This window comes from Ambystoma mexicanum, chromosome 12, assembly GCF_040938575.1.
Source record: "Ambystoma mexicanum isolate Mex_15411 chromosome 12, UKY_AmexF1_1, whole genome shotgun sequence".
Lineage (NCBI taxonomy): Eukaryota > Metazoa > Chordata > Amphibia > Caudata > Ambystomatidae > Ambystoma > Ambystoma mexicanum.
Window position 1 is genome coordinate 520156050 of NC_090936.1, and position 17726 is coordinate 520173775.

Here is a 17726-nt window from a genome sequence, read left to right on the forward strand (position 1 = left end):
ATGATAGCGTCGATTTTCATTTGACACCGCTGCTCGTGCATTGGTATGCAGTCTCAGGCTAACCCTCCCGAAGAACATGTGTCAAAACAAACCGAACACCAAGGCTTGCATGTTAACAGTTTGATCTGAACACTTTGATTTGATGTAGATCCTGCAACTGTGTGTACTGGAAGGCCATGTGTATGGTGAAAGCATTATTTGTACATTTCTAAACTGATAATGAAACCAGGCTGAATTTGTATTTCCTTAGTCTAAATTGTTTTCTTTTTCCTGAAGATATTTTATACATGGGGTTTGCACAGAAGGAGACAATTGCCGCTACTCTCACGACCTCTACAGCAGTGAACCCACAATGAGCTGCAGGTTCTACCAGCGAGGGTGCTGTGTCTATGGGGACCAATGCAGGTAAGAAAGTGATAGGTCGGCTACAGGCAGGGGTGGCAGTTAAATGTACCATGAAGAAAAAGTTTGCATATGTGGTTTCCTGTAAGGCTGCATTAATTGGTTTGACATCATTGTCCTGCTGTTAAGTTTGGTGTTTGATTACAGCAGTGTCTACCAAATGTTCAATCTCCTCCCGACTTGTTTTACTGTAAATTTTAAGTAACTAATTTGTTAAACTCAACCCATTCCTCCCCATCCCTTCCATTGTTGGTGTAGGTGCCACTGTTTCACTCCCACCCCCCATCATCCCCCCACCCCCCTTTACCTCATATCCCTACCCCTTTCAGGATGAACACTTGTCTCTATAGAGTGCCTAGCACCACATGGTGTTACTAGTTCTGAAATCCATAGTACTTCATTTATTATCTTTGGAAGGGTTAAAGGAAGTCTGCCATGCCAGTATGTCTCTGGCTGAATTAATAATTTTCTGAACTACTTCTTAACATTTGTATTACTTTCTTCAGTCAGTTTCATTAAACCAGTGTACATTCTCTTGAATGTGGCTTGTGGTGAGAGAGGTGCCAGGCCCAGCAATACCAGTCAGAATGTAGTCCTTGCAGTGCACAGCCATCGTCTTTGGAAAAGTTCCTCTTCCTGCTACTTTAAATTCTTGGGAATCATTAGACAATTATGATTCAGCCAATACTGTTTTTGGACGTCTGTTAGAAGACTTTAGCACATCCAGCTTGAAATGTGGCATGCTGAACCATTCAAAAATGTTGCAGCCACTGAATCGGAGTAGTCTCTGCCTTCAAACGTACTTGATCATACACTTGGATTCTGCAGTAGTTACCAAGGTGACCTGATCTGAGATTTAAGGTACCTTTTTGGGTATCCTAAGTTGGGGAGACTGCTACTAGGAAAAACTGGGGGGGGGGGTCCCTAAAACTTACATCATCGGGGCACATTTCTGCTAAGCAATCCAGATTAACAATCTTATTTGAAAGGGTTGTTCTATTTAAAACTGAATAAGTGGGAAGTGTCAGTAGTTTTCAGAATTTTTCATGGTTTATTTGCCTGTTGATTGAAATGGAATAGAGGACACAATTGAAGTTGCCTGCGATGAAAAGGAACACTTACCCCAGGTGACATAGCAAGTATTTGTTACAGCCAGACTATTCTGGTCTGCATCAGGAAACGTGTTTGCTAAATGCTATAAAGGTCCTCTCTGGTATTGTGGGACATCCACAATGCTTTGAACTATACATTGAGCATATCTCCGAAATAAAGAGACAGAACAAATGGCTATCCATCAATGACAAAATCATGCTTAAAACTGTCTCCCTAACTCATAAATGCATCAACAAAGTCGCCCCACTCTACCTCTCAGAGAGAATCCTCTGAAAAGCTACAAGACGCCCCACCAGGATAGCCAATTCCTTCTGCCTGGTCGTGCCCAGATGTACACTAAAAAAAGATGGGGGCAGTAGCTTCCCTGTTATGGCAGAACAGTACTGGAACGCCCTCATGAGCAGACCAATCCTTCCCTAACTTTAGGTGCAACACCCTAAACTGGCTCATAGCTAAGCACCACTGATGCACCTAAATGTTGGACATGTCTGCACCTCACTGAACAATCCTTTGCACCTTAATGTATATAACTCCTGAAATGTATTGCCATCTGTCATGTGTATATAACCACTGTAATTGTTTGTATTTTGCTGTAATTATTGTAACCTCATGCTGAAAGTATACATGTAACGTCTTTGCGCCCAGATACCTTCGAGTCCGGTGCGCCATACAAATAAACGACGTGCTAATTGAATGGTGCAGTTGGCAGAGTGCAAGGGTCATTGGCGCACCACTTGGGTTCTTAGTTCTGGCAAGAACATTTTGAGCTTGCTAAAGTCGAATTAACAAATATTTAAGTATGCCTAGATAAACAGCTTTACAGAAATTCAGCCTGGAGACTTGCTTATTCGCCAACTGCATTTCGTAGCTGAATGAGAAGAATTTAAGCTTTGTGAGCTATGTTGCTCAGTGCTGTAACCAACTACTTTTTTTACATAGGAGGCTCCAAAATAGTTAAATCTCCCAAAGGAGTCAATAAAAACACATCCCAGGAGGGAATGAGACCAAGACCAAGTGCTGGTGGTATCAAGGCTTTATCTAAAATATGGCAAGCAGAATCTACTCTGCTCACGCCGAGAGCGCTCTGCAGAAAACATATTACATTTTTATACATGGGAATCGTCATCAAGCTGTGGGAAGGGCTAGGGGAGCACATGGACAGTTGGGATTAGTTACTAAGAGTGGGCACCTGTAGGTGCCATAGGGTTGGAGGTGCTTGGTTGGCTTGAGGGCACGTGTTGAGACGGTGACGTGTCCTGGGTTAATCGGTCAGATAAGCTCATCGGGTTGGTATGTAGACCTGACACTTGTAATGTGTCTAGTATTACAATAACCATTTGACATTTGTCCTTGTGGCCACACACTCCCATTCATTCACTACCATATGCTGTTTTTCCGGTAAACTCAGCGACCTTTATCTCAAACACGTATGAAAACATGGTTCAAAGGTAGGTTATTTATTACTGGCCATAGATTAAACTTTGTCCATTAAATACTGCGCTTGATCTGTTTGGACAATTTAGGATATACTGACTAAGGGGTAGAGCTCATGGGGTCATTGTATGGTCTGAGATGTCCATCTGATAACGGAGGATTCTAAATATCTGGCTGAACAGACTAGGTCCGAGGGGGCACATACCTTGATAGGCATACATTTCATTATGGGGGCTTTAGTGATCAGATGTCCAAACATCATTAAATCTCTGCTAATCTGCTTTGACACCATGAAAGATAAAGGAGAATTTAAACCTCTTTGTGGTATGGTTCCTCATTGCACAAAGAAATGGGGTCTTCAACACAATTTTACATGCAGACATTTACATGTAGTTTACTATGTTGCATTCAGATCATACTGGTTTGAAGTATACTATATTGTCTGTCTGGCTGAACACTCTTATCATAACAAAGAACTTGTCAAGAAATTAAAACGTGTGCTTGAATCAATGTTCGTCTTTTGTTAAAAGCAGTTCATGACTCGGGCTTATACATGCAGCCTTAACAGAAGTTGTGACTTGTTGAGTGATTAGCTGCTATATTATGTTTGCACAATATTGTACATATATTTACATTTGAATTTAGGAAAATGAGGTAGCTTAGTGCTGGTGTGTACAGTATTATACTGGTTATGCATAATGTTGTTGCAATCTATTTCTATGAACATCTTTACATCATATGTTAATATACATCGCACTCATCCTACTTGAGAGCTTCTACTTACGAATGTTATATTGTCCACTAGTATACATATTGCCCCATTATTGGCTTTACATTATCTTGCATGCAGAAAAGGCACGTTAACTCTTCTCTTTAAGACGCGAGTGATCAAACGGACTCACGGGTCGATTTTGACTGTTGACTCTGTCCTGAGGGGTATGGGGGTTACATTCTTTATGGCCAGGGTCTGTTGGGGGGGGGGGAGCAGGTTTATAGAGATGGATGGCTTTTGAACTGGCCCCTGCTTAGGCTTCATCCGGGTCGATGAAGTGAGACGGAAGACAGAAGATACAATGTAAAGTTTGTTGCATTCTCGCAGCTAGTCTCTCATGGGAACCGAACAACTGCAGAGACTGCAAGGGGGAGGAAGAGGTGAGGGGAGCAGCTTGCGCGCCTGGCTGGGAGAGCTGCAGGCCTGCATTGAGACTTCACGACTGTCTTAATACAAAATGGAGTCGGCACCTACAAAATGGAGTCATCTTCAACTCTGGTCTTACACTGTCATATGGGGTGTCACAAGGGTGATCGGTTCCTAGGGGTATTCCCGCATGAGTGCTCCGGGGCTGGGGCCCTGAACCCAAAGCAGTCGTGACTGGGCCTACCCAGGAAGTGTAGGAATTGGGGATGGGGATTGGTTCAAAATGCCCCCTCCTTCCACTCATCCCCCACCCCTTTCATTACTTAAGTAACGAATATTGTAACTGCCACAATCTCTTACATTCTTCTTCATCTGCCACTGCTTCGTCCCATGCAGGTGCCCCCTTTACTGGCATCCATGCCCTGCATACTGCTCAAAGACCCCCCCTCCCCCCCAGCCCTCCTTCTAGCATACTCAGCTGGGGTGCATGTCATATAAATACACCCTCCAGGTCCACCCACACTTCCTTGTACCGTTGTAACTCTCTAGGTTCCTTTTTAAGGTTGTGTGATATAAATTAGCCACTCTGTGCCCTGTGTTGTATATGGCAGTCATTCTGTATTTGGGCTCTGAACTCTCTCCTGTTTGCACCTCCGCCTCATGTTTAATTTGCGCCACTCCATTTGCCCGACCCATTGTTACCTTCAGTGCACCATTAGGTACTGCATTTGCGCAGCATCGGAGTCCTTATTGGCACACTCAAAAAATGAGGAGCAAAAAGACGATGAGTGGTACAAGAAGTTTCACTGTCATTCCAAGCCAGGAAGGTACCAAGGAAAAAAGATTATTGAACCAGGTGCTGGGCTGCGCTCCTCCTTCGGCCTTCATACGCTCTCCGAGATCGTGCACTGCTGCTATCACATGTGAGGGAACCGTTCTCCGCATCGGCAAAAGGTACAAATGTGCAACATGCGCTCCCTATTTTTCGGCAAACGCCTCCATAGATTGCTGTCAACAGGTCTAGCACATACCTGTTTTGCATGGTCATCAAGCGCAGGGCTCGGTTCAGTGTCGTTGGCCAGTTGGATGAGCTCCCACCTTGTGATCTGTAGCCACTTGGCATTCGCTCTCGCCTGGATGCTAGGAATGAGGGACGCGAAAAATGTCTCGCCAGAGCTGAACAGCCGGAACCGATCAGGTATTTGGGCCAGGAGGTCAGACGATTTGGCTGAAATATGGTTTGATGATCGCTTCTTCCTCTGCATCATATTTTGTACACCTTCCTCATCCATGGCATACACAGGAACTGCTTCAGGCGGCATTGGAGACGGTTCGTTTGCGGCCGCCCCTTGGGTGTTTCTTCCATGGATGTGGCTTTCTGGGATTAGAATTTGCGCGGAATGCAACGTTGCCAGGGAGCATGTACCTCTCCATGATTGCAGGAGATGTATGTACGCCAGGTTGCCGCAAACCCAATATGTCCATCATTGCAGCTGTTCCCTTCTTCATCTCTTGTATAATGAGTTTTGTTGCAGTTTTTATTTCCCCCCCCCCCCCCCCCAATGTTCCTTTTCCCTTCCCCACGGAAGCACAGTTCATAAGAAATGTCTTTTTGTAATTTGAAGGATTTCTCATTGGCGGTAACCCAAGTGAGCTTTGTGTTCAGTCCATATGGGAGCGCATGTTCTCTATACCCATGAAAGTTTCTTCAGACAGCCCTCGCAGTGCTTCTGCCTTGCATAATATTTCTTTGTTTTGCCACTTATTATCCGCGTGCAATGTCCCTTTTATCACCAGAAAAGGTTCTTTCACACAAATTACTCCTTGCAGCTGGAAGTAACATGTCTGCTCGTTCTGCAATAGTTCAAATGAAACAGTGTGTGCTTGAAGTATTTTTTTATTCGGCATAGTGCGAGATGTAGGAGACACTGGGCCTCTGCAAATGGGATCTCGTGTGGCAGCAATACCTTGGGGGTGCCCGAGGCATGAGGTATAAGTGAGCACACATAACACATTTCGTTAGTTGTTTGCTGTGTTGCTCATGTCCGCATACCATTTATTTGTTTGGTGTGGGTGCTGTGGGTCCTCAACTGTGTCTAAGCCAAATTCATAGGGCTCTTCCCACTTTTCCTGCTGTGTCCCTCCCCTTTCTCCTGAGCCCACCTCCCTAATTTCCTTGGGTCTGCTTGCCACCCTCCTTGCCCTCCCATTGGGTATATAAATGATAGTACGTAATGGCCATATTTTTGTCATCACTTCTCCCATCCCAAATTAGATGGGTCTCTTTCTTTTTTTTTTAAACTTCCTTTATTGGTTTTCAACAGATTAACAGACCACAAACATTTCAAGTACTATATATATGCCACATGTCCAAAACTTCCCCAACACCACCCACCGCCTCCCTCCCCCACCTCCAAGATCCCGGTCGACACCCTTGTCCTATTCCAAACCAGTTTAGAGGCCAGGGCTGGCCGATCCTTCTGAGGGGTCGTCCACCACTATGGGGTGGAGTAATGGCACTGTCAGTGACACCCAGCAGTGTAGTTCCGCACTGGAGTCAAGCCTCTGTTCGTGGATTGCGGTTTCCCACGCTCCGGTCTCGGCAACTATCCACTTTGTGAGGTCGTCCCACCATTGCGCTTCGGACGGGCCTCTGGGGCTCTTCCAACCCATGGCTATGCGTCTTTTCGCCGTGATATAAATTAAGTCTCGAAGTCTGTTCAGGGGCTTGTTCTTGCGGTCCCTGCTGTATCTACCCAGGATGCAGGCCGCAGGGTCGTGCACCTCTAGTACAATATCTGCTTTTGCCACCCTTTCCCGTACTTGCGTCCAAAAGGTGCGTATCACTGGGCAACCCCAGAACATATGAGTCATTCCCGCCCTCGGCTCATTGCATTTAGGGCATAGCTGGGTAGCGGCGCCCTTGAAACTCGATATAGTTTCGGGAGTAAGGTAGGCCCTGTTAGTGATGTATAGTTGGATGAGTTGTAAGCGGGCGTTTCTGGAGATTTTCTTGTGGTAGAGGGTGACTCTTTCCCATTCCTTATCGTCGAATTCCAGGCCTAGTTCGTGTTCCCACTTTCCTCTGCTTCTGAGCTCATTCCCGGTCGTGCCTAACATTAAGGCTTCGTAGAGCCGCGAGGTTTCGTGGCCCCCTTCGGCGGTGTTTAACATTGTTTCTATGATCTCGTTGTCCGTAGCAAGGGTGGTCGCCGTAGGCCATCTATCCTTCAGAGCCTGGATCACTGCTCTATGGAGCAGGAATTGTCCTGCTGGTAGCTCCGTGGTCTCGCTGAGGTCGGAGAATGTTAGGATTTCCTGGTCCTGATCCAGGTCTCTAAGGGTGGCCACCCCGCGGGGTTCCCATAGTGCACGCGTTTCCAGACGGCCCCATGGGAGATGGGCCATGAGTGCAGCTATGGGAATCTGTGGGGAATATGGATCTGGGGACCCCAATGTCCTGCAAGCCCTTCGCCAGAGCCGGGTTCCGAGCTCCGCCAGGTATGGGTACTGCCTTAGGGTTCCCTCCTTGACCCAAAGTAGGTCTCTGAGTAAGAGGCCGGTCAGGGCTGGTTGGAGAAGTCTGGTATCTGTAGTGATCTCATCGGCCATCCATCGCGTCACGTGTCTTAGCTGGCATGCTAGGTAGTACAGTTCGAAGTTGGGGACTTTCAATCCTCCCCTTTCGTAGGGTCTTTGGAGCGTCTCCAGCGCCACCCTGTGCCTACGCCCCTGCCAGAGGAATTGCCTACATAACTTATTAATGTCACTGAAGAAGGAGGGGGGGATGTTGAAGGGAACATTGGTGAAATTGTGTAGTAGGCGGGGAAGTGCAACCATCTTGAGGAGACCCGCTCTCCCAGCCATGGAAAGTGGAAGCTTCCCCCAGAAGTCCATGGATTTTGCTAGGGTGTCTTTAGCTCTAATCGTATTGAGGATGTGTTCCGTGTGAGGATTACGGTGTATAGTGATTCCCAGGTATCTATAGGAGGTCACCTGCCATTGGAGATCTAAGGGGGGTAGTGATCTGAAGTCTTCTCTGTATAGTGCAGCTAACGGGTAGAGGCAGGACTTGTCTTTGTTGATCCGGATTCCCGTGTGTTTGTGGAAGCATTCTAGGGTTTCGAGAATGTAGGGCAAGAGGTGTTCGGGGTTATGTAAGTATAGCAGGGTATCGTCAGCGTACATGGAGACAAGGTGGTTTATCCCGTCAATCTCAATGCCCCCATCCCCGTATTCCTGTCTAAGGTATGCAGCCACAGGTTCGTTGGCGATGATGTATAGCATCGGGGAGAGTGGGCATCCCTGGCGGGTGCCCCTGTGGAGGGACCACGAATCAGAGTATGTCTTGTTGGTCCGCACCCTGGCAGAAGGATTGGTGTAAACCAATTCGGACCATTTCAGGAAAACTGGTCCTATTCCCATTTTTACCATGGTGGCGTAAAGCCACTCCCATCGCACTGAGTCGAAGGCTTTGGTGGCGTCTAGAGACGCAACCGCGTATTTCTGGGGCCTCAGTTCCGTACTGTATATAACGTGGTACAACCTCCGCAGGTTCTCGGTTATGGAGCGCCCGGGCACATAGCCCGTTTGATCCTGATGGATTAAGTGTGGTATTACTCTACGTAATCTGTTCGCTAGGAGGGAGGTTAGAATCTTGCTGTCAACGTTCAACATGGAAAGGGGCCTGTAGGAGCCGCAGTCCGTACCATCCTTGCCAGGTTTGAGGAGGGGGATAATAACGGCTTCCCTCATGGTGTCAGGGAGGGTGCCGTACTCATAAGCTTCATTAAACACCTGGGCCAGCAGAGGGGCTAGAGTCTCCACATAAGTCTTGTAAAATTCTCCGGGGAGGCCATCAGTACCTGGGGCTTTTCTAGATGGGAGGGATCTAATGATTACCTTTACTTCGTCAGGGGTGATGGGTTTGTCTAGCGTCTCAGCCATCAGCGAGTCCAATTTAGGCAGCTCAATGATGTCCAAGACATCTTCAATACGGGCATCAACTACAGGCGGGGTCTCGGAGTACAGGTTGTGGTAGAAATCTGAAAAAACTGAGTTGATTTCTTTTTGGGTGTGTGCCGTGGTGCCATCCGGCTTAAGAATTTGGCAGATGCGTGTGCGGGGGGTTTCCCTTTTATACAGCCAGGCTAGGAGTTTCCCGGGTTTGTCTCCCAGGGCGTGGGTTCTTTCAATGTGTTTAGTGTAGCTCAATTTACCCAGGGATTCCCAGTGAGTTGAGCAGGTTTGCTTTATGTTGGTTATTTTTTGTAGGAGTTCTGGGGTAGAGTCGGCTCTGTTTTCTAATTCGCCCAGCTCCCCCTCCAAGCGTTCCAGGGAGGATATGATGGATCTGCGGGCACCACCTATGGACGCTATGATTTCCCCTCTCATGACCACCTTGTATGCCTCCCATGCAGTGCCTATGTATCTGACACTATGCAAATTACGTTCCCAGTAATCCTCGGTACAGTCCCTTATGTGTTCTCGGAAAGTCGCGTCATGAAGGGCTTCGGCTCTAAGCCTCCAAGTAGGGACTGGGGGTCTAGGCGGGAATACTTCCCAGGTGGCCAGCAATGGGGAATGGTCAGACAGCACCCTGGGCAGGTAAAGGGCGTCGCCGAACATAGCTTGTTGTTCATGACTAACAAACAAATGATCCAGCCTAGTGTGGACCGCATGGGGTGGGGAGTAAAAGGAAAATACTCGTTGGTCAGGGTGTAGTTCTCTCCACAAGTCGCGGAGCAACAGCTGGCGAGTCAGCTTGGACAAAATTTTGGCCGGGTGGGACGGGCGGGTATGTTTATTATCCGATCTATCTTTTAGAGGGTCTAGAGTGCAATTGTGATCACCTCCCCAGATCATAGCGCTGTCCCTGTAGGGGCTGAGCCTCGGGTACAGGGAATGGAAGAAAGCCGTAGCGTTGTGGTTGGGTGCGTAGGTGCTAACTAGGCATACCTCTCTGCCCTCGATGGTGCCGCACGCTAGTGCCATCCTGCCCTCATCGTCTGTTTTGGTGCATGTTAGTCTGAAGGGGATGGATGGGTCAACCCATATCAAGACTCCCCTAGCGTACGAGGAGTAGGAGGATCCTATCAAGGTCCCACGCCAAGTTTTAGCCAATGTCTTCAGTTTATCAGCCGATAGGTGTGTTTCTTGGAGCATTGCAATCCCGGCCTTGCATCTTTTCAAATATGCGTGGATGCGACGTTGTTTCACATAGCTATTCATGCCTCTGACGTTGATTTTTATCGTGTCAGCCATGGGTAATTGGAGGTATAGCGTCTATTTGGGGGACTAGTAAGTGGCAAGGAGCGTGTAGAGAATTTCGGTGGTCTTGGTGCTTCTAGAAGGAGATACTTGACTATAAAGCCACTACATCCCGTCCCCCCTCTCAGCAGCATGGGGGTCGCCGAGCCTAGGGGCCGTGTTGACTTCAAGTTGTGTATGGTGGACGTCAGTGGTCTAGGTGTTTCCCTTTCCCGGCACCTAACATTCGTGCCAACTCCCGTTTTCCCTCCCCCCCATAACTTTAAACTCCCCAAACTGAAAGAAAGTCGAGCGAGGTCTCCCCCGTTGTGACTGTCCCGTTTCCGCTCCGTTAGACCGTGCATAGGTCGCCTGGTGCCCTACGGGCGGGTATGTGTATACCCAAAAGAGGAAACTTCCGGGGGTGGGAGAGTGTTCGACTCTGGTGCCCCGCTGTGTAGAATCTGTTCAGCTGTGTAAAGCTGGCATTAGCATGGAGGGGCCCTGGAGGGTCCTCGGACCCGAACGCCGCCATCGTGGCGTGGTTCAGCGCGGTCGCCTTCCCCCTACCTCTATGTCAGGGATCTGTTCTCTGTCCATCCAGTCTCGGGCCTCAGATGGGGTGTCAAATAGATGGGCTTTGTTGTTGCGTATAACTTTCAATCTGGAGGGGTAAAGGAGCATGTAGCGCAGTCCGGCGGTCTTCAATCTGGCCTTGGTATGTATGAATTGGGCCCTCTTCAATTGGACCTGGAAGGTGTAGTCGGGGTAAATGGATATTTTGGCCAAGTCTTTGAGGATCTGGCCGCCCGACCGTGAGTAGGCCAGGATGGTCTCCCGGTCTTTGTAATTAAGAACCTTCGCTATTATAGGTCTGGGAGGGGCGCCAGGGGGAGGCCTTTTAGTGAGGGATCGTGGGCCCTTTCAATCGTGAAGCCTTGAGACAATTTCTCAGCGCCAATCTCCTGTAGTATTAAGTTCTCCACGTAATTCGTGGGGTCGGATCCCTCAATGCCCTCAGGCAGGCCCAGGAGGCGGATGTTATTCCGGCGTGCTCGCCCTTCTGCCTCCTCAGCCCTTTCCTCCAAGTTCTTCACTCTTTGCTGCAGCTCATCAACATCTTTGAGGAGCACCACTTTGGTTTCAGTATTTTCGCGCACCTGAGCCTCAAGTGTATCAGTCCTGTTGGTCAAGGAGCGGACGTCCTGGCGTAGGAGGCCCAGGTCTATGGCCACTGCGTCAATTTTGTGTTCCATAGTGGTCTGGAGCAGTTTAATGGCTTCAAGGATATGGGTGTTGCTAGGTTCAGTAGCCGATCCCGGGGGGGCCGGCTGTGCATCTATGATTGAGCCGTTAGAGGTTTCGGAGGCCAGGGGTCCCCCAGCCGTGAAGGTGTCCAAGGTGGTTTGGCGCTGTTTGGACCTGGCCCCTTTGGTGGACATGGCGGATGGCCCGGTGGATCGCTGTCTGCTCTAGCGTGGGCCCGGGGCGGTCCGAGCGCAGCGGGGGCCCGGCGGCCGTGTGATCCCCGATGAAGGCGTTGACGGTAGGGTTCCCCGGGGCGGCGGTCGTGCAGGGAGCCCAGGGGAGATCCGTGGTGATGGCACCCGGGCCTTCAGTGCTGCCGGTGTAGTCCCGGGGCGCGCCCAGCAGGCCCTCAGCGCCTCGGGGCAGGTCGCCCCCCCCCTGGCCGACTCCGGGCCGAGACCTCCAGGCCTGTCCCACAAGGCCTCGGGTATACAGTTTGTGGTGTTGCGCCCCACCTGGGGGTCCCAGTGAGTATGGTGGGCAAGGGGGGGGGGGGCTGGCACGGCAATCCGGTGATCCTGCCAGTAATGGGCTTTCCCCCTCGCTCACCTCGTGGGCGTAGCGACGCCCGGGCTCTCCGCTCCTTCCCGGCCGCCACTCCAGGGGCTCCGCTCCCAGCAGGCCGCGCCGCCCTCCGCCCGCGCGCCGGGCCGCGTGTGTCTTCCGATGGCTTCCCTCACCGATCGGCTAGGCCTTGCAGGGTCCTCTGCTCAGGAGTGGTTCCGGGCTCCGAGATGGTAAATGAGGAGAGGGACAGGGCTAAACCCCAGAGCAGCTGCGGGGCCCGTATCCTGCCCACTGCCCGCGCGGCTCCGCCCGCCGGCCGCTCCGAGGGCAATGTTCGTGGCTGATGGGCTTCCCCTCTTGGCTGGGCGCCCAGTCGGGTGTGTCTTGAGTTGGCTCCCAGCGCGGGTCGGGCCAGACCGCTGGTGTCGTTATGTCCAAGGGTGTCCGATCGGTTCAGCCGGCGCGGCGTCGCAGCCCAGGTGCAGCTCTGGTGTAGGGGCTGCCGCGTATCTTAACGCGAGGGAGCCGCCATTTTGGCTCGGATCTGCCGCGACTTTCCGTGCGGCCGCTCGGTCTTGGTAGGGCGTCCACGAGTTTGGAAAAAGGGCCAGCGGGTGCAGGAAGGTAGCAGCGTTCGATGAAGAGGACCACGGTCTTCCAGGGTTCACAATTTGAGTAAGAAGAAACAGCTTATGTTGGTTGGATCGAGCGGAGCTCACCCAGAGCACGTCTTCTTCACATGGCAGTCTATGCACTGAATTATTGGACTCGTGTGTATGTTTCAAAGGTCCTCATGCAGTATTCTGTTGAAAATACTAGGATTTTCACAGTACCCTTGGGGCAGCCTGCAGTGCTCATCTCTCCCGCCCGCCTCCCCCTAGAGTAAATGCTGTTGGGTACCACAAACCTTGATCGAGTGGAATTGAGAAGGTTTTTTAGGTCCACTACTGTGAAATGAGTGGCCTCTGTTGGGATACTGCATAGGATTGAGGCAGGATTTGGGATAAGAGGGAACTCCTTCCGTACTACGTCCCTAAGGGGGCGAAGGTCCTGGATCATCCTCCACGCCCCACCCTTCGCTTTCTTAATCGGGTAAATGCAAGGGTTGCAGGGCAAATTAGATGGCACTATTATTCCCTGTATCATTAATGCACAGATTGTCTTTTATTCCTTCCTCAGCTTCCTTATATAGGGGGTATTGCTTTACTCGAGGTAGAATGGCCCCGGGTTTGAGCTTGATCTTTACTGATGTCACTTCATGCAATAATCCTACATCGTGGGGGCCTGTGGTCCACAACTGCTGTGGTATGTGTGACATGTCTTCCTCAAAGTATGCTGGTGGTGCTTTAATCACTGCTACAAGGGGTAGTGGCACCTCTTTGAATCATGACATCGCAGGGGATTGCAATTTCCATCACTATTTCCCCATCGTCTTCTGCATCACAGAAGTTCCTCATCTGTCAGGTCTCGCAGGGCCTTATTGGCATTGATGCACAGCACTGTTCTCCACTGGCATCCCTGCATATCCATTGCTCTTACTGTTATTCTTTGGGGTGACACTTGAACTGCATGTATGTCTAGGAATACTATGGGCCCTGGCACTATTTCTGGGAATGTGATTGGGCGGAAAATGAATTCTGAAGGCACCTTCCATTTTTCACTTTTCAATTCTGGCACTACTCTCGCTAGTATCATCAATCCTTGTAGGAACATATCTGAATTTACAGGTATGCCGCGTGTCTGTGGGAAATTTGCTTGGGTGTGTATGACTAACATGGCGTGGATTGCACATATGCCTGGTGTAGAGCACACTATTCCTCTGTCAGTAAAGGATATGGTCATGTTGAGCTTACTGAGAAGGTCCCTCCCCAGCAAATTAATGGGCGACTCTTCGTAATACAGCAGGGGTGCCCGTACAGTTTTTTCCTCCCGTTATGTCTAGCTCTTCAGTGTATGGAACCTCAACCACTGCCCCAGAGAACCCTTGTGTTTCCAAAGACCGTTTAGAAAGCGGGAACCTGCCCTCCTTGAGGCACGATTTTTCCGCTCCCGAATCCACCATGAAAATGAATTGTTTGTTACCTATCACCGCCCCCACCAGTGGTTTCTCTGCTGCATTAAGGGTCGTCGACAGTACTGGACACGCAAGTGTTCCCTGTGGGCTGTCCTATGCTGAATGCCATGGGAGTTCACCAACCTCAAAAACATTTGCTGTTACCATCGTGGTCCCTCTACACGGTGCAGGTGCTCAATTTGCAGTGGTGGCATGCATGTTATTGCGCATGGGGGCAGCACTGTCATGACACTGGGGGTGTGGAGATGTATTTTGCGTTGGAACTGGACGCTCATTCATGCATCTTGGGTCAGGCTGACTGTCTCGTCTATTCCCGCCCATAGGGGCTCCCTGGGTGGGGGGTGTCTGATCTAGTGTTCATTTGGATAGGAGTTATTGGGACTGCTTCGACATTCTCTCATAAAATGTCCCCACCTCCCACAATTCCAGCACTGTCCTTTCACTCCCCCTTCAGGGCCCTCCATATCCCACACCCCCTCCCATTGATCCCCTAAATCCTCCTCGATTGCCCCGCCGCCCTCTCGATGGCCACTGTGGTCCCTCATATTCATTTTACCCTGACCATTGCTCCTGGCTGTCACCTGCCCAATTTGCCACCATCTACATTGGTATTCCCATCTGTCTGTCTTCCTCCTCCTGCTCCCTTACTGCCGCGCTGGTTGCTGCCACTGCACTGACCTTCAGCAGTTTACTTAGCTCCGCGGCGGTTGGCAGACGAAGCTAAATTGGTGCAATCTCCTTTTCCTACTCTTTGATTCTCTTATAGTGGTGCACTATGATGCTTTGAATTTCAAGCCACCCCTTGGCTTCTATCCCAGCTATTTTATCAAGGGCCTTCTGCACTTCCTTTGGGAGCCCCCTCTTTATAATGAAGTAGAACAGGGACGTTGATTGGTCCCAGGCTGTACACGTTTCTGCTCTCCACATGTCCTGCACCCAGAGGATGAAAGACATTGCATCTTCCTCATCATTCATTGCACACTGCATTACTGACTGTAAATCTTGAGCGTCTGGGAACGTTTCTCTCAATGCATCTCCCACACGTGCTCGCACTGTGTTGAATGAAGCCCCATCATGGCGGCCGCAATCTAATGTTATTCTGGGGAACCCCGCCTTAGCCCGCACTCTGTTTGCTTGGTCTCCCACTGCAGATAGCAGCAGGCTTTTAACATCCCCCACTGCCAAGGGCACTCCTGCTGTGCGTTTCTCAAATACATATATCCACTTGCTGGTGCCTCCTGACAGTGGGGGTAGCTGTTTGAGAAAGCTGGCCTTGTCCATTTGAGCCCATGGTATGTAGTTTGGCTTTGTATTAGTGGCAGCTGTACATTTTCCCCCCACCCCTTTTTGGTACTCACCTTCTTCCCCCATCATAGCCATGTGCCCTGTTCTGTTCCCTAGCCTCCCCCTCCATTCGTCCATGGGAGACCACCCATCTCCAAATGATGCCCCACCGGTGGCAGTACCCAGCCTCCTTTCTTCTTCTTCCTGCTCTAACTCACACCAATATTCTTCCTCCCTGCCTGACGTCACCCCTCCCTCTTCTAGCTCATGTTCTGTCAGCTGTGTATTTCTATGATTCGTGTGGGGGTGTAATTTATTCGAAATAGTATCTCTCCTTTCTTCCATCCATCTTCCCCCACCCCTACACTCGGGTGGGCCTCTCATCACGTTCTACCCGAGGGGTGAGTGACCCCCACCCCCACCCCCTTATCCTCCTATGGCCATTAGGCGGGACAGCTCGGTCCGAGCCATTGTTAGTTGCAAATCTAAATACTGCATAAGCTTCTCAATATCGATTGTAGGGGTACTCGCCTATCCTGTTACTCCTTGACTCTCATAAGGGGGTGGTGCTGTGGGGGATGGCTTAAGTATGGAAGGTGCTGTCGGTTGGGCTACATATATAGGGTCACTATATCCTTCTGCAGGCACTGGCTTTGACAGTAAGGGGTATACACGTGTGACCTTTCGTCTTCTCATTCTGTGTAATTGGCCCTTCACTGCCAGTTGCTGTCAGGGGACAGGCAAGGTGGCAACCATATCTAGTACAGCCTTGTCAAAAGACCCTCCCTTCGACCAAACTTGGGGCAATCCTTCTCCCTTCAGCTCCATGACCCACTGGTCATGGTATTTACTAATCTTCTCTGCATACCCTGGCAGCGTCTTGCAAATATGGGCAAGGAGTGTCTCCGCACCCATTGTACTTTAATAACAACGTTACTCAACTGACAACCCTTGTGTACACTCGCACACTTCTCGTATGACCAATTCAATATGCTTTACATCCCTTCTCAAAAGAAATTAACTGTTCACTTACTTTTCAACACTTCTAAACTGCATTTATATAAATACAACTCTTCTCATGCAATATCAAATCAATTCATTAATTTTCATTTGCAAAAACACAATGTTTCCACAAAAGACCAACATTTAACAAATTTCACATACAACGAAAAACATAGACAACATGAATTGTACTTCACCGTCCCTAATGCCCCTTCTACCCCTACTTAATTGCACTCCCCTAGAACAATTCTCTCCCCTCACTTACTCCAGCCCACCCAAGAGGGAGGGAGGGAGGGAGGGAGAGAGAAAGGGATAGGTAAGACTAAGTTGGAAAAAGCTTTTCTAAATACTACTCCGGGTCTTCCTTGACCCCTACGTTATCCTCTTTTGCCTCAATTTTCCCACTCATATATCCTGTACTAGTAGAGATAGCACTGTGCGGCAACGCCTTCCACCCCCAACGGAGATAGGATCCCTTTAACCTCTTTTCACCTTATGCTCTGTCACTGTCCTAATGGCCATATGCGATAGAATAAGTGTAGAATGGAAAATAAAATGGAGAAGAAAAGAAATGCCCCAGACCCGCCAGACCTTTCCCCTTATGCTTCAGATTTCCACACCTTTTTTACCCAAATGATGCTGTTTAGTCCCAAGACCTCCTAATCTGATTCCCACCCGCCTTTCAATATCACCCGCACTTGATATTCACGCGTCGTCTTGATTCGAGATCCTCTGGACCCGATCGGTCAGTGCGCTGCTCCTTGCTCAAAGACCACGCCTGGCTCTGGTGAGTGGTACGGTGGGTTTTGTAAAGGGGATCCCGTACCCTCTCGCCCTACTGCATGTGCACGTCTAGGTGTACCGGTTGCCGTTGGCAGGTAGTTCTTGAGGGAGCGTGCTCTGGGTCAAAGCAGGGGGACGTCTCGTGCCAGAAGGACGGAAAAAACGCTATCGCGTCGGGGTCACCAATGTAAGTGAGGTCCACAAAAATGCAGTTTATCTCCCAATGGAGTCAATAAAAATGCATCCCAGGAGGGAATGAGACCAAGACCAAGTGCTGGTGGTATCAAAGGCTTTATCTAAAATAGGGCAAGCAGAATCTACTCACATGTTGCAATACGTTTTTATACATTGGAATCGTCATCAAGCTGTGGAAAGGCCTAGAGGGCACATGAACAGTTGGGATTGGTTACTAAGAGTGGACACCTATAGGTG

The 17726-nt window shown here is 49.6% G+C and overlaps 1 protein-coding gene across 2 annotated transcripts in view; it reads left to right on the forward strand.

Moving 5' to 3' along the window:
• Positions 1-17726, forward strand: part of MKRN1 (makorin ring finger protein 1) — a 302715-nt gene that overhangs the window by 69432 nt on the left and 215557 nt on the right. For both annotated transcript variants that reach the window (XM_069628815.1, XM_069628816.1), the window contains exon 2: positions 277-405. In XM_069628815.1, the coding sequence (XP_069484916.1) occupies positions 277-405 (129 nt within the window). The remainder of the gene's footprint in view (positions 1-276; positions 406-17726) is intronic.